A 25643-nucleotide genomic window follows, 5' to 3' on the forward strand; every position below is an offset into this window, starting at 1 on the left:
TGCTCCCGACCCTGTGGTTTCCGAGCTCAAGCCCTTCCCAGGTGGTACAGAGGTGAAATCCTGCTAGGAAATCCTGCTAGGAGCCCCCTCGGGGCTTCACGGCTGTGTCTGGCTCCGGCCAGCAGTGACACACCCCATGCAAGGCTGCGAGAGGAGACACTGGTGCATTTTGGGCACCCAGCCGCCAGCTGTCCCTCCCTGTCCCGCTGTCCCGGGATACCTCAGGGTGGAAGGCGTGGCACGAGTCCGGCCGCCGGCGCAGCTTCTGGGAGCGCATCCGCTCGCACTTCACCGAGGCGTTGTGTGCGGGGCTGTTAAGGACCGGCAGGGCAGGGCATGGATGCCACACGCACCCTCGGGGCCCCCAAAAGTCTGGCCGGGTGGAACTGCGCCACCCAGGAGGCCGAGGGAAGGGCGGGACACCCCGCACGGGCTGGAGACCTCTCCAAGCCAGGTCGTGCTCTCCACCCCCACGGCAATGGCAGCAGAAGGACATTTTCCACCCTGGCAAACACGGAGATGACGGGGCCCGTGGAGCCCTGCATCCCTGCTGTGCATGGAAGGATATATTTGACTTCTTTAGCATCCATTGGGACGGGTGGGAAGACGCTGCAATCGCAGACGGTGTCGGTGATGAGGAGCAGGAGGTTACTGCTGATGATCTGCTGTGCCACAAACATCCTGCAAGGGAAGAGCAGGTGAGAAAAAGCACAGAGCAAAGTGAAAAGTGAAAACAAAGCACAAAACTCTTCAGCCCAGAGCAGCAACCCTGGCATTGCCTGAACCACAGCAAAGAAACTGAAATAAAACAGAGATCACTGGAAACAGAGTGCCAGCAGAAAGCAGGAAAGACCAGTGGGCAGACCAGGGAGAGGTGTCATTTGCACTCCTTTTTGGCCTCCTTTTTGGCACTGAATTGTCTCAAATCTATAACTCCCTGCTAGTCACAGAAGTCAAAATCAACCCAAGAACCCACCAACCAGCCAAAACCAAGACAAGCCCTCCCTAGATGGGGCAGCACATCACAGCAGATGACACCTGAGCAGAGCCTGGCTTCACCCAGAGGTATGTCAGTGCCTATTTAATGTATATTTGTCAGTGCCAGTTTAATGTGTATTTGTGTGTGTGCTTGTACAGTGCAAGAGTGTCTCTATTCTGTGGTGCTGGGAGGAGCAGAGTTGTGCTAAAGTTCACATTACTGGAGAGAGAAATAGAGGAACCCAGTAACACTGTGAGCTACACTGGTGTGATGGGACTGACCAACTGGGGTTAGGCAGGGAGCCAGCATGTCCTGGAGCCACTGGGCACTGGGAAGGCTGGGGACACCAGGCTCTGCATGCCTGCACTGGTGGCAGGGCTTCTGGAATAGAAATACAGCCTTGTGGGGATGTGCCCACTGCACTGGCCAAGCTGACTGTGCTGGAGCAGTGCCCAGTGTCCCTGGTTATTCACCTGGCCTTGCTGCCTTCCAGCCTCCAGGGATTTGTGTGTCCCCTTTTAAAGGTGCTGAATGCCATGCACAGCAGCTGACCATGTCATTAGTGCTCCCTGACTAATGAGTGCCCTGGGAGCTTTGGCAAGCAGCCTTCAGCCCATGCACAGATTCAGCCAGCAGGACAGAGATGTCCCATGCATCCATCCACAAGCCAATGTTTCTGCCCAGGATGGAGCACCCAGCCTAGCCCTGTTCCACCAGGAGCTTGTGGAATGTCATCAGGAATGCCTGCATGCCAGGCCCTGGCTAATGCTCCACACAGCCTGTGGCAGGGGTGAGAGGGTGTTTCACCCAAATACCTGGCTAAAAAATGCCCAAGATGCACCAGAGGCTGTAACTTCAAAGGAGCCAAGCAGGACACAGCCCCTGCTGCTCCATCCAGCACTGCTGAGGTGCTGCCTCCAGCAGGGGAGGGGCAGCTCCCAGGCTTTGTTTGCAGCAGAGATCTGTGACCCAGAGTCACTCAGTTCCTCTGGATCTGCCCAGAGATTAATAGAATATGTTGTTATCATTAAATCTGCAACCTCTTCTGAAGCAGTGTTTGGCAAGGCTCTGGTTTTCCTAGAGCCAGTGGAGGCTGTTTTTCTAAGCGTGAAGTCTTTCCTGCAGTTGATCCAATACTAAAGACTAGGTAGAATTGTTTTGTGGGTTTTTTTAAGAAGCAATCCCAGTCAGATCTGTTTGGAAAAGCTGGATCAGTGGAAATTAATCTTTTTGTCACCTTTCCACACGTGATTGCTGATGGCACTGAGCAACCACTGAAAACAGCCCCTTTTCACAATGACCTTCCTGTTACTTTTGACTGTCCATTCACTTACAATGAAAATGGGTAATAAAAAAGTGGACTCTTGTTTTCAGCTCTTTCAGTCTAACACTTATTTTTTCCCACATCCCTGGTTTGTTTGTTTGGTTCTTTGGTGTTTTTGGTTTTTTCCTTTTTGTTTTGTTTTTGGGGCTTTTTTGTTTGTGGGTTTTTTTTTTGTTGTTGTTGTTTTGGTGCTTTTTTTTGTTTCATAAGAAATACAGGAAAGGGGGAAAAATGAAAAAAAAAAAAGAAGAAAAGGAAAGCTAAAAGTATCGCAAAAAGGGAAAACTTTCTAAGAAGTTCTTTGCCAGAAACGTGAAAGAACAGAACAAGTTCCTTTCTGAAATCTTTGGAATGGCAAGATATATATATTTAAATCCTGTTCTCTTTGTTCTCCAGCCACCTCTGCTTATTAGCACTTTTTTACTGTTAAGAATCAGTACCATGCTCTCTTCACCTCTCTCTGTGGCCAGAGCTGTGGCTGCCGCGGTGGCTGTGCCACTGTGACCCTTCTGATGCTGCTGTCCCCCCCAGCAGCCCCGGGACGAGGTCCCCAGCTGGAAGGGAAGCTGTGGCTCTTACTTTTGGCAGTCTCCACAGTCGATGAGCCCGTTGGTCTCCTTGATGGCGGGCTCGTAGACGAACACGGGGTACTCGGTGTCGCAGGGCTGCAGCGTGTCGTGCTTCTTGTGCTTGTGAGCTGCGGGGAACGAGACAAGGACACATGTGAGGGGCACACGGGACCTGCCCGCGCTAAACGGGAACACCCCAGACTTGGGGATGGACTTTGGAGCAGCAGCGACCCTCCCAAGGTGGCCGGGAGCAGAAGAAGGGGACGGAGATGCTGCAGGGAGCAGCCGGGCAGTGATGCCTGCTCCCGCTAGGTGGTGTGGGAAAACCAGCCTATGCGAAAGTGCCTCCAACATCGCCACATCGCCACCGCAGCGAGCCCGGACCCTGCCGTGCCCACGCTGCAGCCGAGGGCCCGCAGGGGCCACGGCACCCACGGACCCCCGGCCAGGCAGGCGGGGACATTCGGGCACAGGCACAGGAACCGCCCTGTGCTCAAAGGAGCTCGGGGGCCCTGCTGAACCAGCCGTGACAGTGGAATCCCTGCTGCCTAAGCCAGCCCCGGTTCATGCAGTTTTTAAACACTGAAAGCTGTGCTGGGCTGGGCCTCTCCCTGTGTGCCTGTGCCCAGGGCTGAGCTCCCATCGGCTGCTGATCCCTCCTGAGCCCACTGACATTTCACAGCGAGCCCACAGCAGGAAATTGGAGGGGCTCAATACGTGTCACGTTAAGAAGAAACCACCACCAGCAAACAGATCTGGCCTGAGACCACAGGGAAACAGATGACAGCTCTCAGGACCAGCAGAGAGCCAGCTAATGAACAGCTCTGGCTCCTGGAGGGAGCAGCTGCTCCATCACTCATCAGTCACACCCTGCAGGACTCCCAAACTAATTTGGGGATGAGGGGGAGCTGAACCACCTCACTAAGCCTCCCTCAAGAAGCGAGAGAGTTCTTTCTAGGAGTTCAGCAAAATCTGTCTTGCCTGAAACTACTGCCTTGGGCCCTTCTGGCAATTATTTTCTGCAGTTGGAGGTAGCAAAGCCAGCTCCTGCCTGTGCAGGACACAGGGGACTGCTGCTGATGGAAATACGAAGCCTTGTTGCTAGGGCAGAGGTGGCTGCGGCTCAGCCAGCAGCAAGCACAAGAAATGGTTTCTACATCAGCTTTGGGGCTGAGCACAAAGCCTCACTTTGCAGCCTCCCACCCACACAGCACCACGGGCAGGGCTCCTGGGAGGACCAGCAGGGAACGGGGTCCTCCTCACCTGGAGGACACCCAGTTTACCCCTTGCAGCAGAAGCGATGAGGATTTATAGAAAAATGCAGCAACCCGGGTTTTAATCAGCAAATGTGTGGTGAGAGGCATCGAGAGGGCATCTGTGATTGGATGGGTGATTTGCATCACTGTAGAGCCCTCACTGCTGAGAGCAATGGTCTCCTCTCCCCCGGCACTGCACTGCCGGAGCGGGCACCTCCCCGCAGAGCCTGCCGTCTGAACAACGTGGATTACACGAGAGAGGGAAAAAAACTGCATGATTTCCTCTGATTTTTCTCTCCACCATGGCAATCCAGCAACACAAGACATCCATTAAGAGCCAGGAACTGCAGCCCAATCTTGCCTCTAATGCCTTGCCCAGATGAATATGATGGGCACTCCAACCCCTCCCTGCAGTGCAGAGTCTCTGGTAATTGTACTTTGTGCTTTTCTCAGAAGTCTCAAAAAGCAGCACACGGGAGGCTTCAATCCTCCCAGACTATGGACCCACCTTTTGGTGACATGGTGAGGTTCATTTGCACAGATTCAAAGCATACAGAGCCTGACTGCAGCACAATGCCTCGTTCTGTATTCACCCTGGATTCACACTGAATTAATCAACCCAACTTGTCATTCCAGGGGCCGGCAGCACCTCTGCCACCAGCCAGGAGCTGTCTGGCTGTGCTCTGCCACCATTCCTTGTCCCTCTGTGCAAACCCCACGCTGCAGAGGCAGGGAAAAGCCTCTTCTCCCATTTCTGCTGATGGAAAATGGCTCTGACTAGGACCTGTCCCAGGGACTGACAGCCCTGAGGAGATCTGGGATGAGCAGAACACCCTGTTTTTGAGGTGAATTTCAGACACTTCTGATGGGGCATGCAGAATATCCCCATTTATGCTGTAAGGAGAGAAGCTGCAAACACTTTCTGGCTCTGAGCAGCTGCAGGGCTGGTAAGTGTATTCTGGCCAGGAAAGTCCCCAAACTAAGACTAAAGGAGTGTGAGAAACAGAGCAGCATTTCTTTCAGCCTTAATTCACTGTACTGGGGGCTGGGAAAGCAGCTCCAAACCCTGAAGCAGGTGGCCAGGCTGGACAGCCCTTCTTGGGGACATGCTTGTGGCAAGTCCACACATAGATCCCTGAGCCACAGCCATCACTGTCCTGTTGAGCTGCCCTGCATTTACAGCACTGCCCCTGCAGCACAGCTGTTGGCAATGGACTGTGCAGGTCTTGCTCAGAGTAATCACTGTGATGATCACGAAGGTGACCTCATGAGGTTGAGGCAAACTGCTTGCAAGAATTTAACATATGGCTCATGTCATGAGTGGCAAAGAGCCCTGACACATCAGGACCTCATTTTCCCCCTGTCCCTGGTAAAGAGTGACATCCTTTACTAGCTCCTGTTATAATATCATATCCTTTACCTAGGATAATGTCATATACTTTACTAGCTTCCTGTTATAACACCATCAAAGCAGATGGAGTTCAAGCAATAGAAAGGACAGTGGTGTGAAGGACAGGGTGCAGGGAGGGGTGGATGAGACCATCAGCTTGAAAAATGCAGAATGGAAATTGATCTGAGGCTTCTCAGCCTCATCCAGTGTTGGATGAGGGCTGTCATGGTGGGCTTGGAGAACCAGGCCCTGCAAGGGAAAAGTCAATTAAAGAGCCTGCATGAACCACACCCAGGATAAATGTGGCCAGCACCAAGGTGTATTTTTAAACTGGCAGAAGTGGCCTGCACAGACTTTAAGGCTTTTTGGTTTGGGTTGGTTTTTTTTTTGTTGGTTTTTTTTTTTTTTTTGGCACAAGCTTAATGAAAAGAAACTGCTTTAAAATCTAACTCCTGCACAGAGACAAGACCTATGACAGAGATTATGCTTAAGCCTACTGACACTTAATTTGCTGGGAAGCAATGCAGCTGCAGCAGCATTGAGAGGCTCAGAGAAGCCCAGTAGCATGTACATCATCAGCAAAAGGCTCAGGCTGAGCCTCTGCATGCACATACTGGACATCAAAATGTTATCAGCAGCCTCAGAGTCTGCTGGTCAGGGATTAGTAAACAGCCACAGGAGCTGATAACAAATTGCAAACTTTATAGCAAAGAGTGAGTTAATTCCAGGCTGTCATTGCTACCATCTGCACTTCCAGAAAGACTTTTGTCAGACATTTGGCAACCAATCCTTCTGAGCAGCAAAGGCAGTTGCTGTGCCTTGTTATGAACTACAGAGCCCAGATTGTGAACTCTTTCCCACCAGCATAAATCATGCACTCAAGTCGGAGGATTTACTCTGGGACATGTGACAAAATCTGCCACTTAGTTACCAATATAAAACATAGAATTTAACCAATTATCTTGTAAAATATCTTCTGAGTACATTACCATGGAGTAAAAAAAAAAAAAAGAAACTTTTATGATCTATGGAATTCTAGAAATAGTTCTTTCTAGGCTGCATGCCTTGGCTGGAAGTATTTTTGGCTTAATTAAAAGCTTTCAAACCTGTGCTGATGTCCATAAAAGCAGAAGCCCTTATAAACACAGAGAGAAACTGAGATGCTGAGAGCAGAGAAAAATCTGTGGCAGCAAACATATCTTCTCAGCACCTCTGAAAAGCAGATTTGTATGATGAGTGCAGTCTGAATACATCATGCCCATATTCCAACAGCAAGTCTCACCTTCCCAAAAAACAAGAGAACTTGGGAAGCAGAAATAGGCTCAGTGCTGCAGAGCCAGAGGTACACAGTCAGGCAAGGGAGAGCATTAGATCCCTGATCGTTAATTCCTCTGCACATAACCCGGAAAAAATGTGTGTGCTCAATTTCTCTCTCACAAAATGTCTCCTTCACTTCATATTTTTCGCATACACCAGCCTTGGCGTGCAGTCAAGAAAATGTTAACATCTCTGGCAAAAATCTACAGCCCCTTCTTAACAACATGTGCAATCCATTTCTTCCAGCCCCAATAGCATTCTTCCACCCTGCTACTCCCCCACACACATGGACACTCTTTTTTTTTCATCTGCAGACACCCTCTCCTGCTCTTCCTCTTCTCCATCCAGTCAGACACATTCCAACTGTCTCTATTTCTCCATCTCTGTCTCACACATATGTCTTGCTGGGCAGAGAGCAAATTGGCAAACACAAGCTAGATATGGAAGCAGGGAGATACAAACACAGCCACAGTCTGGACTCTGTCTTGGAGGAATTTCTAACTCGCCTGTAGGAGCGGATTTATGAGTTATCAGTTGAACCACTTGAAAGTCCTCCTGCATTATCCCAGAGCTGGGCTGGGATTTATCAGAAGGAGCTAAGCCATGGTGTGTGGAAAAGAAGACTTAAGTTACTTCTTAATAACTACAGTCTAGAAGACCTGTGTATTTTCTCCTGCAAGAAGGCACAGGTTGGTCTTTGGTTTGGGAATAGCAGCTGAAAAGAATGGGCCAGCTGGGAACCACGGTGAAGGACATGCCATGGAACAGGGGCCACAGGCCCAGCCAGCCCAGAGCAATGAGTGATGATGCTGTCTGTGACTGCTGCTCCTCAGGAGACTCATATGTTCCTTCTTTTATCAACTTCTCAGTGACAGACCTTCAATCACCAGCTCAGCCAGCTAAATGAGCAACAGCATCTCTTCTTTGCAGAGCAGGGAAACAGAGCCAGGCTCTGCCTTGGCCCTGTCACGCCTTTCTGCAAGTTCCCCACTGTACAAAGGGTGGAAAAAAGTCTTTCCTAGCCTAGGAATTTCTAGTTAAATCTATTTTTTTAACTATGAGGTGGTTCTACTTACAGTGATGGAAGACAGCCTTGGCTGGAGAAGTCCCATGACACACAGACACACAGTGATGATGGAGACAGGTGACAGATTCACAGGATGGCAGTGACATGGAGACAGGAATTTGCACACAGCAGTCATGGAGGTGATGTGGGCAAGAGATGAAGGAAGCACAAAAGGAAATGGTGATGAGCAGGACAGCAGTGACATCCCCCCTCCCTTTTTGCTCTCCTCAAGCACAGACTCAATCAGACTAAATCAGGCAGAGAACATGCACAGCAGGAATGCCACACCTGCCTGTTCCCCTGAATGAGCAGTCTCTCCTGAACTGCCATGAGTACTGCACCTGCTCATCTGACTCTTCCTCACCAATTTCTGCATGGGGCCACTCCTGCTACCCTGATGGGTGTTACACAGCAGCCAGGGCTGCTTAGGGGACAGCTGAGCTTCTACTGCCACCTCTTTGGAGGAGAGTGGGACCTAAACAGCCCCCACAGACCTCTTCTCTCTAGAGGGGAATTTTGCTTTCAAAAAATGACTGTTTCCCCATTATGCCAGGAGAATTCAGTGCAGAAGAACCCAGCCCCACAGCTGGCATGGAAGATACCACTGTCTCCACTAAAGGCACCACTAGTGATCAGTAATTAGCAAGACTAATTACAGCCCCTACTTGGCTGTGCAGAGCACCCCTTCCCTTCCCCTCTGAGTCTCCTCAGGGCCATTACCATCCCCCCTGCCTGCAGGGGCTGGGATGGGACTGCAGAGATTCCTGGGGTGTTTTCAGCAGGCAGCACTTCAGCTGCAGGACAGGTCACTGTATTTCAAGCCAGACACAGCCCTCTGGTGCTGTGCAATACCATGTGCCATCATCTTCTCTCTTCCAGAGCAGGTCTAGCGGGTAAGAGAAGACCCTCAGTGTGTTATTGAACTCTGAGGTTTCTGTCTGGCTTCCTGGGACCTCTGCTAGGCTCTGGAGAGGCTTGCTGTTCCACCCCTGCTCTGTCCTGTCCTGTAGCAGGCTGGAAGGAAGGACTTCCAACTGTTTTTCTGCAGCTGATGGCCTCTCATCCCACTGCACATAGGGCAGGGCTCCTCAGAAAGAAGTGTCTCCCCTCTTCTCAGCAAATTACCCTGAGGGGAGCAAGCAGACTGCTCTGAGCAGCACACACCTCACCCTGACCACCCTGGTGCTGTGGTAGCCTGGAATGGGGGTGGAAATGGGGGGAGATGGTGGGATGGAAGATGCATTCCAGTGTCTGTGGAGGAAGGGGTGTGGGGCAGAGGGCAGGCTCCTTGCACAAGGCCAGGCTTCCCTGTACAGTTTCTTCTGTCACCAGTGGCTGCAACGCTCACGTGCTATGGGGTGGCTGGACTCTTGTGTACTCACCATCTGCCAAGTTGTCTGAGTGCCAGAAGCTACTCATGTTAAACTCCAAAAGGAAGCTGTCAAAAGAGCAAGAACAGAGGATGCTTTTTCAGCAGCCTGGAAGGATGCAGGTGTCAGGGAGATGGCCCTGTCGCCCAGTGAGTATCAGTTCAAAAATGTTTACTACAAATTTCTGGCAGTGCAAGTCTGATTTTTTAGATTTTTAATTTTTTTTTTCCCTCTCCACATGCTAGAATGTAACTCTGTATTGTGGGATCTGTACTGTGGAAGATCTGAATGGGCTTTTTCCTGTGCAAGGGGCTTGTCAGTGAAGGAAGGAACAAGGATGGCAGCCCCTGAGGCTGGGAGGGGATTCAGCCACTATAGGACTCACCTGAGGAGCAGGCATGATGGCCATCAGAAGCCCAGACTCTGGCTGTTTGGAGGTAACTAGATGGAATTGTTCTGTACCAACAGGCTAAAACCCTCAGAGCTGGACCTTTACCACATCTCCCCTTTTGCACACCCAGCAAGCTGAGCAGTGGCACTTCCATCCTAATTTGAGCTTGAACTCTGATTCACCCCAGGAGTCTGAGGTGAACCCAAACCCAGAGGAGAGCCTCCCCTCTCTCCCCCCTTGCCTGGCACTCAGACCCTGAGCTGCTGGGCTTGCTGCCTTCAGCCTTGTCCCCCCGTGAGAGGAAGATGTGCATTCGCTCCTCACGGGCAAGAGCACTCGGCACCGAGGATCTGCACAGAGCCCCAGGAGACCCAAGTCCTATTTCTGACTCAGGCACTTTGTACTGAGTGATTTCAGGTAAATCCCAGACCCTCTGTGGGCCTCTGCCTCTCAAAATGGCAATAGTAATAGCTTTCTGTCTCCCAGGAGCACAGTGCAGAGCTGAATGTCAGGAGAAGGCTGACAGCAAAGCCCTACACAGGGGCTTCCACTTGCAGCCTTCCCAGCTCTTGCCCCTCCTGGTGTGAGCCTCCCAAACACCCCCATCTTTTGGTACTCACATGAGGAAATCACTTATCAGCCACTTCACTGCAGCTACAAAGGCATAAATTGGCTGGAGAAGAAAAGAAGAAATGAGAAATACCATAAGGAGCTGGTCAGAGAATTTATAATTGTTATGCAGGACCCCACGTTTTAGACCAAGTCCCTCCACTGATCAGAGCTCTTGAAGACAGGCTGGAAATACAAGGTCTGGGCATCACTGGAAAATGTTCAAAATACATCAAAAGCCAGCAGAGCTGCCCTGCTACTAATAATACCTCCTCACCCCCTCCCCATGAGGGTCAGGGAGTTTATCAGGAATGTATGAAGGACTTTGAAGATGTAATTGCTTGATGATTTCTCTCCAGTGTGGATGACCTTCAGAGCTCAGAGCAGGAGAGAAACACAGCTAAATGGGACAGCACCAGTTTAGGATGCTTTTGTGTTCTGAGAGCAAGTGGTGTTTCTGGGACAAGTGACAGCACTGCCCAGGATTTAGTATTATCTGCCATTGATTGATTATGCTTAACTGTGCTTTCATCCAGCTTTTCCTCAAGATGGCATGACTTCTATCATCTTCTTGCTTTTCAGCTACAAATTGGAAATCCAGCATTATCCCAGGGACAATTCATCTGCAGAGGATAGTGCTGCTTCTTTTCCTCATGGTAACCACGTCTAATTTTCATCTCCCCCTCTCATAATCATGCCCATGTCCTCAAACCCAAAACAGATGTGGCAGTCACGGGATGCAGGATAATGTTCCATTACTGATGACTTCTCTTCAGGCAAAATAAATCAGAAAATAGTAAAATGTAGAGATGGTTGGCAATTTTACTGATTTTTATGTCTGTATACGAAAAACTGGCTTTTCTTGATTTCTTCCATTTCAAGGGTTTTGCTAAGAGGGGAAGATGAGAGATGGAGGCTGAATGCTCTCCTTTTTATTTTCTTCCCAATTCACCTCATTTTTGGCAGCTCATAGTTTGTGACATTTCTTTCAGTAATCAGGATTGGAGGATATAATCAAGCAAATATTTTCACTACAATAATCATATGTTATCTAGCCAGCTCAAGTATAGCCATTGCAAACCAGACATTATTAAATAAAGTGTTATTGTTAAGAATGTTGTTAAAAGGTTAAAAGGCAGTATTTTGTTGAAAATTCTTTTACTGGAAAAAAATTACAATGTTACACTGTAAGGGTACTTCCTGCACTCCTTCCAGTATCAAAGGATCATAACAGTAATGAACACATCCCTGTTTAGGGTTGTGTCAAGCAGTTTGAAGTGGCCTAAGTGTTGAGTAGTTACTTTGTTTTGCCTGTCTGAGGCAAGGTTAGGAAGGTGGAGTGGGATTGGAGTATGAGTTTGTATCAGCCTAAAGAGAGGTTGCTTTTGGGTACTTGACTCTGTTAGTGTGTTCCCTGGGCTACCAGCATTCTCCCTCTCCTGCTCCAAGCTCACTCATCCTTCCCCAATGACTGTCCGTTTTCCTCAGATGCTCTGTTCCCTGACACTGCAACTCTCCTTCTTGAGCTGAATAAAAACCATGCCCTGTAAAAGCATTCCTGTTCATTTCAGCTGCTAGCTGATTGCTTGGCTCCCAGGAGAACCTGCCATAGTTTAGCTCCTGTTCTCTCCCTGGTCCTTCCAATTTTCAGTGAGATCCTACATGGCAACAGAGTGCCACACTGGAAACCAACATCAGTGGCCACCACAGCTTCAGGAATCTGTCTGAGGTGAGTTTGGACAGTGGCATCCTGAAAGCAAACATCTCCTGAAGTCTCTAGGGGAATGTTGGAGCTGCCCTGCAGGAGGAAGCCTGGCCAGGGAGGTGGTGCATGGCGACAGCTACGTACGCTGAGCAGGGGCCGGGCGCCGCTGTGGTGGTGGTAGGGCACCTTGCACATTGCCTGGTAATCATACATGGTCACCCTGCAAGCAAAACACAACAGGCAAGCAGTCAAAAGCAAGCAATGCAACCCCCCCATGGGACAGGCACGTCAGCTTTTTCTCAAAAATGTCAGGTATGAACTGTTTCTTGGATTCAGGAAAGCAGTGACCTGATCACACGTGTCTTTGCTGTTTGGCCAGTGCTGGATCTTGCAGAGCAAGAAATACAGGCTCTGGATTAATGTAACTGGGTCAGCACAGGAGGAAATATGTCCCTAATTTCACACAGTGAGTAAAGCAAGCTATGAAGCAGAGGAATTATAATTGTAACTACCTCAGGTCCCCCTAGTTCCTGTTTTCAAGCCACTGAAACTCTGAACTCTCTTTTGACATTGGCTGAGGGAGTGGGGTGAGATGAACAGAGGTATTTTTAATAGAGAGAGAAATGTGGTCAGCCAGCTGCAATGCTGCATCTGTGGGGCTCTCAGACAACCACTTCCCAGAAAGGCTTTCTGAGTGGCAGGAGGAACTGAAGCACTTCTGTACCCAAAAATGCCAAGAAATGTTTCCCATAACATCTTGCCCTGGAAAAGACAGAGAAGCAGATGCTCTCTGGCCACACAGAGGTTGGAAGTTTCTGTCTCTCTCTGTGTTTTGCAGCAGGTGGAAGAGCAAGAGATGAGGAGAAACAGGAGAAACGTCATCATCATGTGTGCTGATGATGGCTGAGCCAGGGAGCAGATGGGGCAGGTAGCTAAAGGAGCTCTTGTGTCTGGATAAGAGAGTCACCAGCATGTGCATTTTCCCTGCTCAAGTGCTTCTCAGAGGGACCAACATGCTCTGACCCACGCAGCAGCAAAGAACAAGAAGCACAGTGTGGAGATCCCCCACTTACCGCCTGAACATGCCCATGTTTAGCAGCTGGGTCATCACTGAGCCATCCACTGCACCAAAAAATTTTCCAGTCTGCAAGCAAAAAAAAAGGAGAAAAATAGAATAAACTGTAAATTTTCCAAATGCTCCATGGCTCCAGCTGATCTAGCTTGTCTGGAGGCTGCTGTACACAAGGAGGATTTTTGTAAGGAGGAAATGCTGAGCTTTTGTCCTTTGGCTGGTTGGAAAGCTTGAGGGAGGACTTCCCCCAACACCAGCTGGGCATCCTGCACCATTCCTAGCATGCTTGGAAAAGATTTAGCCCACATAAGTCCCTGTGGCTTGTCAGAAAAAGGCAAGACTGTCAAGCTGCAGAGACCCAGGCATGCTGAATCACTGGAAGCCTGGACTCTCTCATGAGTTATTGGGAATCCATATTCTCTGGATCTGAATGCCTGAGTCTTCCATCTGAGCCTCTCTGCTACCCATGGGCACTGTGGTTTTGGAAACCTCTGCTCTCCTGCTGCCCTAGGTGAACTGGCCCACCATGCATGAGATGTGCAAACTGTGATGTACAGATTTCTTTAGGTAGCAAATGCAATATTACAGCTCACTGCTGTGTGAGTTCTGAGCAGGCAGTGGCCCAAACAACACAACACAAAGCCACCCATCCCTGTAGCTTACATACTGTGCACTGGCACAGCTAGGACTGAGTTGCATTTGGGGGGACAACAACCCCCCAGTTCTGCCTGCATGGCCAAACTAGAGGTGGGGCTTGTGGCCCTCTGCTTCCATGTATGCCTTGGAGTCAATAACCTCAAATAAGGACCCAATCTCAAATCTGCTAACTGCTGCTTTAGAGATTTCCTCAAACAAACAATTCTGGCCTTCCTGATTACTAAACCATGACAAACATATTGCAAAAATGCTTCAAACCTGTCAAGTCCACTGCTTTGTTCACAGGCAAGTAAATGAAATGTTTGTAAATAATAAAAGTGCAGGTATGAGCTGTCCTCTCTCTGTTTTCCTGGCTCATGGGTCCTGACAGAGTAAATGGCTCCCATGTGTTATGGAAGCATTCACACAGTCTGGGATGTTTTGCTTTTCCACTGATAGGCTAGCAGTCATTTAGCATGTACTAGCAGATGACAGATGACTTCATTTATTTGAGTGGGACATTTCCACAAAAAAAGTCCAAACCCTTAGGCAGATTTACCTAAGATCACATGGTAATCATCCAGCAGTAGTGTTACATGGTTATGAGCCTCTTCCCAAAAGGCTTTAGAAGTCATTTCACTGCACAAATTGATGCATAACATCAACTCCCCTTCGAGCATTTAGGCTGTAATCGTCTCAGACAGTCCAATGTGCCTGAGCAAGCTCTAACTTTTTTCACCTCCCTCGCTCTTTCAATCTGATTAGGGTGGTGAAGAGGCCAGCTGCTTCCATTTAATACCAGTCTGCAGACCCAGCAGTGAGATTTAACACAGTGCAAGCTGCAGGCAGTGGGGCAAGGAGAGGGGGCCACTGCAAGGCTGTAAATGAGGCCCATCCTGTCAAGAGAGGCTGATGTCTGGCTGAATTTCTCTGTGCAGGACATCATTTGTATAGGTGTAAGAATGAGCAGCTATTAGTGGAAGCGAGAGTATGGCCAGGGAGTGTGTTCAGAAAGGCATCAGCAAACTGGCCTCCAACAGCAAACCAAACATTCAGAGCTTGCTGCTGTTTTAGGTACCCCATGCAGGCAGTAACAGAGAAAAGCATCACCTGGCAGAAACCAAAGCTGTCCCATACTGGAGCAAGGTTTTGTAAAGCAGCTCTCATCACATCCTGCTTCCTCCAGTGACTGCTGCTCTCCTAGGCATCCCTCTGCTGTGTTTCTCCTAACTCCCATCTCTGGGCAAGTTTCCATTTCAGGGGCTGACAGCACAAAGCATTGCTCTGACATCCTGCATGACACAGGCTGTGTCACTCCCCCCTGCAGCTGGGTGTGCAGGCACATGTGCAGGCTGTGCACAGCAAAGACATGCAACCCAGAGCACAAACATGACTCAAAAGCTACATCACTGCTCACATGCACCCATGCTTTGCTGGCCCATTGAGCAATTTACACTTTTTGTACACTCAGAAGCTGCAGACAAACAGGATCTGCCAAATTGCCCAGGCTTTGGGCAGGCAGGCAGCCTCCTCCTCCAGCATGGCTCAAACAGAGCCAGCTCTTGCTTCTCCACAAGCTCTGAGCTCTGGTGGCATCCTGACCTTTTGGCTGCCTCTCTGCACCCTGCTCCTGGAGTCCCACCTGGGCAGAGCTTGCAGACATCCTCTGCAAAATGCCTCAGGCAGAAGGCAGCAATCCTAGAAAAAGAGGTTTAGTGAGAGAGGGAACATCTGGATGCAGCAGGCGGAGGGAGCTCAAGACCTGGGATCCACAGCTGTGCCTAGGACTGGCAGTGAGAAGCAGCTAAAAACTCAGGGGTGGCTGTGGGGCCACAGCTGCAAACATGACAGAAAAAGCAGAGCAGCCCTCCCTGCAGCACAGCCTGACCCTGCCACTTATTTTCCCTTCCTCCCAGAGCACCTGGTCCTCACTCACTCCCTTCTCCTGGCTCTGTGTTTTAACTCTTTGCTCCCTCTGGGATGAGGCTGGATGGGGAGATTAGCTCGAATTAAGAGATTACCCATTCTTCCCCAAGTAATCCTGCAGGGAGCTTCCAACTTGTCACTCATTAAAATCCTGAGTCCCTTTTCCATGGTGGTTTCCAACTGCCAGTAAGCTTCCTGCTGCCTTCATACAGAGGTTATTAGAGCCAATCCCTCACCCTGATCCCCCATCCCAAGGGCAGAGGAGAGCAGAGCCTGAGCCACGCTGTCCTCACCCCATTCCTGTGGGAAGCTGCTCTGATTCCCAGTGTGGTCACCCAGGGAAGGAGGTGCAGGCAGCAGGCAGCTCTGGCAGGCAGAAAAGCCAAAATACCCATAAAAACCCAGGTACAGGATTTTTTTTTGGCATTTTTTAAATGGATGTCTTAAGGAAAAACTGCAGGATGGGACAGGGAACGCCACACAGCAGCAAGTGATCCCATGCAGCAACATCCAGGTGGCATCTAGGAAACCCAGGGTATTGATTTAGTGCTGTCTTGAATTCCCTGTAGGGTTTAATGGTGTGGAGACTCATGGTGTCACCAGGAAATAAAAACAGTGACTGGAACAGGATAAAGAAATCAGAAAAAAAAAAAACAGCGGTGAACTCTCTGAAGTCAGGGAAGGTAAAAGCTGGAGGAGGACAGCTCTGGTGCTTGCCAAAATGCCTGATCTTGGAGGTATGTGGATAATGTTTATAATTTACCCAAATCCACTATAATGCCATGTTTCTGCAAATCAGATCTTTCAGAGATGAGCTTTGGAAAAACCTATTTTCCATAAGATGCAGGAAAAAGTACTGAGGCAGAGCCCAGGAGGGCAGCGTCGAGGTCACACAGGTGACATGGCAGCTAAAGGGAGTAGCTGATGGACACATGTCATAGGAGTCAGTCTTTGAAAATGCCATGGGTGTCAGAGGAGAAAGCAATTCCCAAGACCACCAGCCCATCCCAAAAACTCAGTAGGGTCTGGCCACCCAGAGTGGGGAGCCAATGCAACTTTTACAGCATTTCCCTCCCTTAGTCTTTAAGTTCTATTTGCTTTTTTGTTTTTTTGGCACACCATATCATTGAAGGGACACTTCTACCAGACTGTTCAGTGTGCTGGGTAGGGCACTTTCCTACAGAAAAGAGGTTGGTTATCCCTTGCAATAAGCTCCCCTTGGTATCTGCCTTTATCCCCCCTGGTGCCTCTGTGTTGCTGATTGGTTTTGCTCTGTGAGTCTCAGAGTCTCATCTCAGGCTCTCTGAACTCACTGTGCAGTGCCTGCAGAATGCACAGTCTCACCTTTTTCTTTTGCCAGCCCATTCTGAATATGCTAACCAACCCAAGCCCAGGTGGGAAACCATGGGACTCATATAACTGATGTTTTCCATCTGAATAGCCATCTAAAAATTCTTCTTCTTTCTCTTCTGTCCCAGCTACTTTGTCCCTACTTCATGCTTCACTGTTTCACCAGGTTCTTGTAAGGGACTCTGTTCAAGGCTGAAGAGAACTGAAATTCCATAGGTTATCTAGTCTCCCTTATCTCCTGATTTTGTCATGCTTTCAAAGAACTATAGCCGATAAGTTTTCTTCCTTGTGGAAACTGTGCTGCTTGTGCCAATTGCATCCACCAGGAATTCTGTTACCTTAATTTCCATTTCAATCAGTTTGTCACATGTTGAAGAAAATAATTTCTGGCATTGGACCTGCTGCCTTCTGGAAATACCCAAACTGCATTTGTTAACACGAGTACAATGGCAATTTTAATGAACTCTGCGATTCTGTCAGTAACAAAACCCCTTCATTTCCCACTTCTTCTCTAAGCCCACTCTTACTATTGACTTATTGCTTTGTAGCTTATGAGACTGTTCCCACATATCACTTTCTGATGTCCAGAATTATGGGGTTTAATTATTTTGAAAGAAAAAGCTCTGTGGTGAATTTATCAGAGAACAGAAAAGTGTAGCTCAACCATGCAGTGGCTGGTAGTATTGATTTTACCCAGCTGCACAGGATGTCACATCAAACTTGCACCCCTTCAGCTCCCTAGAAATGGCTGTGGAACCACACACCTAATTTTTATTTCTATTCTGAGCCTTCTCCCTTGCTCCTTTCACCTCTGCAAATTCAGTAAATTCTCCAATTCTTTAGGTGTGTTCCTTCTTCCAATTTACTTAAATTATTTTGTCTTCATTTTTTTCCTTTAGCATTTTGCTCTTACCATCCCCTCAGTTTGCTTTCCTGAAGAACACCTTCTCTGACTTCAGAAGCACTCAGAAGTGCTGCTCCCTTCCCTTCCCTTCCCTTCCCTTCCCTTCCCTTCCCTTCCCTTCCCTTCCCTTCCCTTCCCTTCCCTTCCCTTCCCTTCCCTTCCCTTCCCTTCCCTTCCCTTCCCTTCCCTTCCCTTCCCTTCCCTTCCCTTCCCTTCCCTTCCCTTCCCTTCCCTTCCCTTCCCTTCCCTTCCCTTCCCTTCCCTTCCCTTCCCTTCCCCTGTCTCAGATCATCTTTCAATAGCATCTGTGCCAAGGGAACGCAGTCTAATTTCCTTTCTTCTGATCAAAAGATATTTTGACTAGTTCCTTCCTTATCACAGCAAACTCCTTCCTCAGCTAGGATGTGCTGTCACTCTGCTGGGAGCCTTCCCCCTCACTGCACAGTTTAATTTAATTACACCCAGCCACCCTTATTACACAATTCAACTTCATTTGTTTTAAGCAGCTCTGGTGGGTTATTCAGGAACAAGCAAACCCTGCTTTCCTCCTTTTCTTATGCTCTCTTACCTCTTCAGGTATTTTGGAAACAAGTATAAAGCCATTGTTGTCAATGAGGAAGCAGTTCAGAATCTGCAGAGATGGAAGAGAAGCAATATTAAAGATGCTTTGTGGCTTTTCCCCTGTTTGTGTTCAGGATGGAGCAGTGTGGGTTTCTGATGATGCCAACAGCCTTGGCATTTCCACACCAAGCCCGCCAGCTCAGCTACCATGAGTTTCACACAATTCTTTTCCCTCTCTGCCTCCATTTTGAGGCATTGAGTCCATGAGCTGTGACAGATTTTGTCTCTAGCTGGGGCTCTGTGCAGGCCTAGCAGGCTGTGAGCCACACTTAAGGCAAGGCATCCTTCAGGAAGAGACAGGGTATTTGTAGTGCTCTTCTCTTTAGTAAAATGGTATCTAATACTTTCCATCTTCAGGTGTCAGAGTTTTATAACCACTCACAAAATAACCCTCTCCCCACCACTGAGTATCACTGCTGATCTACTTTTATTTTGCAAGCAGGAAATAGAGGCACAGAGTTTGGATGAAAACCCTTTCCTGCAGCCTGCAGGGAAATCTAGGAAGCAGAGAAAATCCTACATGAACACAAAACAAAAAAATCTCTGGTGATCTCACTTTTCAGGGCAGAGGAGCTCCTGTCTCACATATTCCTGATACCAAGGTAGAAGCAGTGGCATAAACACAAAGAGAGTGTCCAGCATGCATGTCATGCTGCCAGCCACTTTTTTTTGGGAAGATCTGGGATGCCAGGGAGACAGATTTAAAGGAGATGGACTTTCACTGGCTGGAATCCCAATGTCTCTGCCCTGGCCCAGCTGGGGAGAAGACCTAAACTGCAGATTTGTCTCATTACTATGAGATCCTGTCCCCCATCTGTGCAATCTCTTGTGAGGAGACAACAGGCACTGCCTTTTTTGGGGAGACAGAGATCCCCATGGAGCAGGTGGTCAATCACACCCACCACAGGTACAGAGAAGAAACTGAGGCAACTTACATCATCCTGACAGCTCAGTGGACAGGCACCATCAAAGCCACTGCACTGCAACGGGAAAGCAGAGAATTGACCATGGTGTGAAGGAAACTTCCCAGTCTGACCATGCAGGAGCTGCTCTGGCAGTCACTCCCCCACCACCAGAGGCTTTCACTGCTGGGACTGAGGCAGCAGCAGCTACAGTGACCCCACAGATCTCTGACTCCCCATACACCCCACACTCACACAGCCAGACAAGTTTTCCTTACTCATTCAACTCCAGGTTTCCCATAGCAGGCTCTCAGACATCCAGAACATTAAAGCAATTTATTAATGCTGCAGCAACACAGAAAGAGCTCAAGCATGTGCCTCTGAGGAGGGGCCCCAAACAAAGGAAACTGGGCTTTTATACCCTCACAGCCCATGTGTGATCATCTGGGGTCATCCTGCCGGGACATCTGCTCCTGCTGTGTCTCCAGGTGGCCGGACACCTGGCTGTCCCACATGTCCCCGTGGTGCCCTTTGTTGTGCAAAGGGTCAGTGCCAGGTCACAGCCTCTTGCCTGGGGCTCCCAGAGCTCAACCTGCAGCTGCAGCCAGAGCCACCTGCACTGAGTATATCCCTCAGCACATGGCATGAGCTCATCTTACTGTCTCCCCCTTGGGACTGCTGGGCTGAAGGTTTGCAGAACAGCATCCCAGACAGCTCTGCAATTCAGCTGGCATTTCCACCAGGACGAGCTTGGCAGCACCCCCAGGTCAGCCACTCCAGCTCCCCACCTCTACCAGCAACATCCCCTCTCCTGAGGGCTCAGATCCTGCACCTGCCTCCCTGACATGTGCCCAGCAGGACCTGTGCACTCCGAGCAGAGGAGGCACTTGTAAAGAAAGGGCAACAGCAAAGGTTATTGTGCACCAGGGAGAAACCAGCATGCATTTCAGCATCTGTTAGTATCTGGACTAAGAACATAGCATGGTATTTTAGATCAGGGTTCTTCTCTGGCAGGGATTTTTTGTTGTTGTTGCTGTTGGTTTCTTTATTCTCCAGACAGCTAATGATAAAATAGGATGTGAATGGTGCACATGTAGCCCAAGGCAGCATCCACTTCTTTCATTTAGAATTTCTGCGTAGTGGACTTGACATGTGTTTCACAACACTGAACTGGGTGGGCACACGAGGGGTTAAGTGGTGAGTAACAAAGCCCTTCAGGTGCTTATTGATTTCATAATTGTTCAGAATTTGCCGTGGCTGCATGTGTCTGTCTCTTTGTGTTATTTTTTAATTCTATTTTCTCCACTAGCAGAGGGAAGAAAGCTGACACAGTGTTGCCTTTTCTGTGCATGGAGTCCCCTTCCTGCCAGAGGTTTTCTGGGGTCGGGGAAGGACACTGACATAGTACATAGCCTGTCTGCTCTCAGCCTGCTACCCACTATTTTCTCAAAACCCTTAGACATAAAATCCAACCCCTTTTCTGGGTGATTCTCAGTAACAAGAGGTAAATTGGCCATTCCAGACCACAACAAGACCGTAACTTTCAGTTAGAATTTGTTTCTCCCCTTGAGTTTTGCAGAACAAAACCAATTTTCTGTCCCTCTGTTCAACTTCAGATGAGGTTTGGAGATGCCTGAGTTTGTTTCAAGTCCCACAGCTTTGCAATATCACATGCTCACACTCTGAATCCAGCTGGCTTTTTGAGACTCTAGGGATGATGGTTAAAAAAAAATTCCTTTATCCACAGCTGCAAGCACCATCTCACCCCTGCCTCACCACAAAGCAACACATGGTTGTTTTATTTCCCTGGATGTATTCCCAGAGGTCACCTTGTGCTTCACCCTGCAGGTTCTTTCCTTTGGTCAGCAGAGAAACATGGTCACAACAAACCACAGTTATGGCCTTGGGGGATAACAAATTCAGAGCCCAGGGTTCAGATATCAGCACAGAAACCCAGGTGAACCACAGTGGTTTTCCACAAGAAGGGCTCGTGTCTCACACATCCTCCTCAGCAGAGTGAGGGCTGAGTCTCACTGCCACTGCACTTCCAGACCTGGAGAAGTTCCAGCAGTGCCTGGTGCTGGGCTGGCCAAGCAGCAGCAGCAGCAGCAGCACAGCCAGGACCCTGCTTTGAGAGCACTGGCAGCTTGCAGGGAGCCCCTGAGAGGGGGCAGAGCTGAGCCTGTGCTCCCTGGTTTTTCTGAGACGATATCTGCTGCTCCCGCCTCAGAGACCAGCCCACCTCACAGCATCCTCCTGCTGTTGGTCAGGTCTCTGTGACCCAGAGCACTTTGAGCTTTGCCAAAGACACTTAATTACTGTGAAGATAAACACAGCCTGTGACAGGTTTGGACCCTCTCCAGAGGCTACAGACAAGGGACAGTGCCTATGATATGCTGGCACACAAATGACACAATTAGGAAGCCAAGCCAGGCATGCCAGGATGCCTCCCTGTCTCCAGCTTTTGTCCACTTACATCAGTGTCATTGGGCTGGGAGGCACAGCGTGGACATCCAGAGCAGCACAGCATCAGTGAGGCAGGAGAGAGAGAGAAAACAAAATCTGTTAGTCATTCCTCTGTCCAACAGTGCTCACATCCTGGGAAAGCACATGGAGCCTTTTTTCACACCAGCACCTACCAGGGCCACGGCTCACAGCCACTTGGCACACAGGCCTCCTTCACCTGCTTTCATAAGGCCTCCCAGCTTCACTTAACACCCATGAGGGCTTGTTTGTGTGAGAGCTGCCTGGCCATGGCCCTGAGCAGGGTGTTTAAAACTAAGCTCTCTGTTGCTGTTTCAGGATCGCTCATGTGCTTTGCAGAAATCTTTTTAGCTCAGGTTAGGTTTATGTGATCCCCACCTGCGAGGATGCTCCTGTCATCACAGAGCAGCTTCCTGCCCTCCTACCTTCTCTGTCATCCCTGTCTGATGACAGTTCCCTCTCCTGACAGCAGAGAGCTGCTTTTGCTGTGTGCTGCTACAGTCCTGCCATGCTCACCCCTCCAGCACACCCCCCTGAAAGCAAAGCCTGGGAAGAAAGCCCCTGGGTGATGACGGAAAGGTGTTTCATTTGTCTTGCTTCCCAGACCAGGGGAGTTGTTTTAATTATTTCACTTCCTTCACTCCAGAAGAGTATCTAATATTAGGACAACAATCAAAAGCATATCCCTGGAGCAAATAATTTTTATTTTGGCAAGCTGGTAGCGTTTTGTTATCATTATCAAGATGATAAGAGAAGGCAGTAGATTTTTTTTCTGTGTGCCCAAAATTGCAGATTTCCATGAGTTTTCTGAAAGGCTGAATGAGCCCAAGCATATTTTCACAATTAAATGTGTCACATTCAGCCCAGCTAATGCCAGGCCAGGATGCTGACACTGTCACCACGGCATCTGCAGAACAGACTCATGGCTCACACGGCATTAGTGCTGTCAAAGGATTACAGAAATGTGTGACTTCAAACTAATCTATGTGTGACTTCAAACTAATCTACTTCATAAATCTTTTAATAAGAATTCCACAAAAGCCCTCATTAAAATGCCATCATATGTGATGTAACATAGCATTGACCTTGCTTACAAAGAGCACTGAATTGTGTCTCTGCATGATTGCTGATGCTCTTACCTGTTGCATGGCCATCCAAAACTTGCGTTGCAGCAAATCCAGCTTTATTTGCACACCCACAGCTGCAGAGAACAAAAAAAAAAAAAAAAAAGGAGAGGATCAAAAGAGGAGCATTAAAGACAAATACAAGTTGGGAAAAGAGGAGTAAATATTTGCCCAAGGTGATGGGATGGAAATCACAACTGCAACCTGCCTCCAAGTGTGAATGGTAAGCGCTGAGTCAGACTGCCAAGTGAGAGTCAGAGGTTTAACAAGGGAGAGGAAAAGGGGACACTGACTGTACCAAGGTACTGAGATTTCCCTCACACTAAACACTCTGAAGCTACAAACAGATCAACAACAACACCACCAAAAAAAAAAAAAAAAAAAAAAAGAAATAAATCCCCCAAAAGCCCCCCAGGGTGGCATGAGCTTTTCCCTTTGTCTTTTTATGGATGTTTGTGATCACCCCAGCCTCAACTCTTATACCACACAGCATCAATCAGAAATAAAGTAGGCCAGTGAGGAAGGGATTAATTTGAAAACCCACCTGTCTCAAGGGGGAACCACAGAGATTTAGGTTTTTCCTAAGCCACTACAAAAGCACAGAATAATGAATGCCACTTGACAGGAAGTCGATTATGAATAGTGATTTGTTACCTGGTCCCAGCCTAGTGCACGGTGGGCTAAGCAGAATTCTGTGTGTATGTGTGTTTCTTAATGAAGTGTGTCCTAATTTCCTGGCTTAATTTCCCTTCTATCCCTAGCATCATGCTCCTGAATTAAGGCATAGTTGCAGAGGAGAAAGGATGGTGCAGGGTGTCCCTGACAGGACAAGCTGGCTGTCCCTGGGTAGGCTGCCTACAAGCACACACAATAACCAGTGCAGTCGTGCACAGCCTGGCGTGGTGATGGGGAACAAGTGGGCTGTGTGTCAACTAGTTGAATCCAAGAGCTCTGGAGGAATTACAGCCTCAAGCAGGACCTTGAAATAGAATATAAAGTGCAAGTGAGGGAGAAAAAGTAATACAGGGAGGGAGATCTGGGGCCTTTTTCACAACCACCAATATCAGGAGGATGAAGTATTGCTGTTTCTAGAGATTTCCTCTGAATTAAAAGGAGCTTCAAAGGGGGGAACAGATCCTTTAAATCTGAATCATGCCGTGTGGGTGCTTTTAAGCTAACAGTGTGATCTGATGCTCTAATTCAAATGGGTATGAATTAAAACTGGAGTATGCAATGGTATATTTTCTTGCCTCATGTACAGAGACCCTAGCACCTGGCACCAGCTCTGTGTTTTATACCAGTGTCCTTGTCACATTCCTACTGCTGGTACCTCTTACAAATCCCATCTATCAGAGGCACATTTCTCATCCAGCTCTCCCTGCTGCAAACTGAATCTGACTGCCTGTCTGTGGGGGAAAGGAATGGTTCTGTGGAGCTGCACTGCCCTAAGCCTCGCAGAGCACAAACCAGGCAGGACAAAGAATGCAAACAAAGGAGGAAGGACAGGGCTGAGTCTGGCCTGGGTGAAGACTCCCCAGCTTCAGCAAGGCTGTGGCAGGCTTGGTTTGGCTTGGTGCCCTGCTGGCAAACCGACACGCCATGACAGCAGGCAAGCGGTGCTGTTGCTGCTGAGTCCCATGAGGCCCACGCACCCAATTTGGTACACAGCTTTAAATAAACTCATCCTTTCAAACCAGCTCAAGGAAGAGTCCTTCCCCTTATCACAGCAGATCACATCAATGGGACTGAGTATTACCCAGGACATACAGTTTTCATGAGACTTGAAGAGGAGTCGATACAACTAACCTTGCAATGCAGACTTACACAGTGGCTCATGTTTTTGCCACTGGGAACACTTGGCCTCAAATTGTTCTTCAGAGAGGTTTTAGACCCTGGTTGTAAATCCTTGCTTCTGCCCAGGAGGCATAAGCAGCACATACCCAGCCTGGACAGAGCTGCCTGCAACATGTGGGGTTGAAGAAACCTGTGGGGTCAGCCTGGTGGCCAGCGGCAGGGACAAAAAGTGGCAGCTGCTGGCAAGAACTGTGAGAAACTTTCACACATTTGGGTGACACGAGTAAGACATGAGAGCTGAGGAGAAGCAGGCCACAATGAACCCCCCCAGTGCTAGTAACAAATAGTCATCTGTGTGTCTTCACACTGTTGGTGAGGTCAAGGAGAAAGGAGGAAAGCAGTGATCCAGTCTGAGATAAGGATGATGCTATAGCTCAAGTGAGAGGGAAAAAACTGAAATAAACTCCTCTGTGCTTGTTCCAAAGAACAACTGATTGTTAATGAGCCTTTTTGCCCTGGTGGCAAAGGGTACACTGCATCAGAGGGAAGATCTGAGGTCCATGAAATGATGAGCAGCTGCTGCAGAGTCCCCAGAGACACCATGGCTAACATTTTATTCCTACTCACATGCACTGTGCCACTGCAGCAGGCCAGCAATGCAGTAAAGCAATGCTGAGCCCCTGGCACAGGTAGGCATCACTGTGTTTACACATGATGCCTACCTGTGCACCACTTGCCACTCCCCACCCTGCCTGCAAAGCCATGGCTGCAGCTCCTGGGCTTTCCCTGGAGCTGTGCACTGCTGTTCACTGTGGAGAGAAGTGCCTTCCCCTCCACCTGTTCATGCCTGTGCT

General features: G+C 48.8%; 1 protein-coding gene across 1 annotated transcript in view; it reads right to left on the reverse strand.

Annotated features, from left to right (window-relative positions):
• Positions 1–25643, reverse strand: part of CACNA2D4 (calcium voltage-gated channel auxiliary subunit alpha2delta 4) — a 120031-nt gene that overhangs the window by 1068 nt on the left and 93320 nt on the right. Inside the window, exons 28-38 of the mRNA XM_054514822.1 lie at positions 23011–23072; positions 19421–19465; positions 18433–18495; positions 13050–13120; positions 12121–12196; positions 10283–10335; positions 9284–9339; positions 7912–7932; positions 2883–3000; positions 569–681; positions 221–303 (exon numbers count right to left, since the gene is read on the reverse strand). Coding sequence (XP_054370797.1) covers positions 221–303; positions 569–681; positions 2883–3000; positions 7912–7932; positions 9284–9339; positions 10283–10335; positions 12121–12196; positions 13050–13120; positions 18433–18495; positions 19421–19465; positions 23011–23072 — 761 coding nt within the window. The remainder of the gene's footprint in view (positions 1–220; positions 304–568; positions 682–2882; positions 3001–7911; positions 7933–9283; positions 9340–10282; positions 10336–12120; positions 12197–13049; positions 13121–18432; positions 18496–19420; positions 19466–23010; positions 23073–25643) is intronic.

This window comes from Molothrus ater, chromosome 5, assembly GCF_012460135.2.
Source record: "Molothrus ater isolate BHLD 08-10-18 breed brown headed cowbird chromosome 5, BPBGC_Mater_1.1, whole genome shotgun sequence".
NCBI classification, from domain to species: domain Eukaryota; kingdom Metazoa; phylum Chordata; class Aves; order Passeriformes; family Icteridae; genus Molothrus; species Molothrus ater.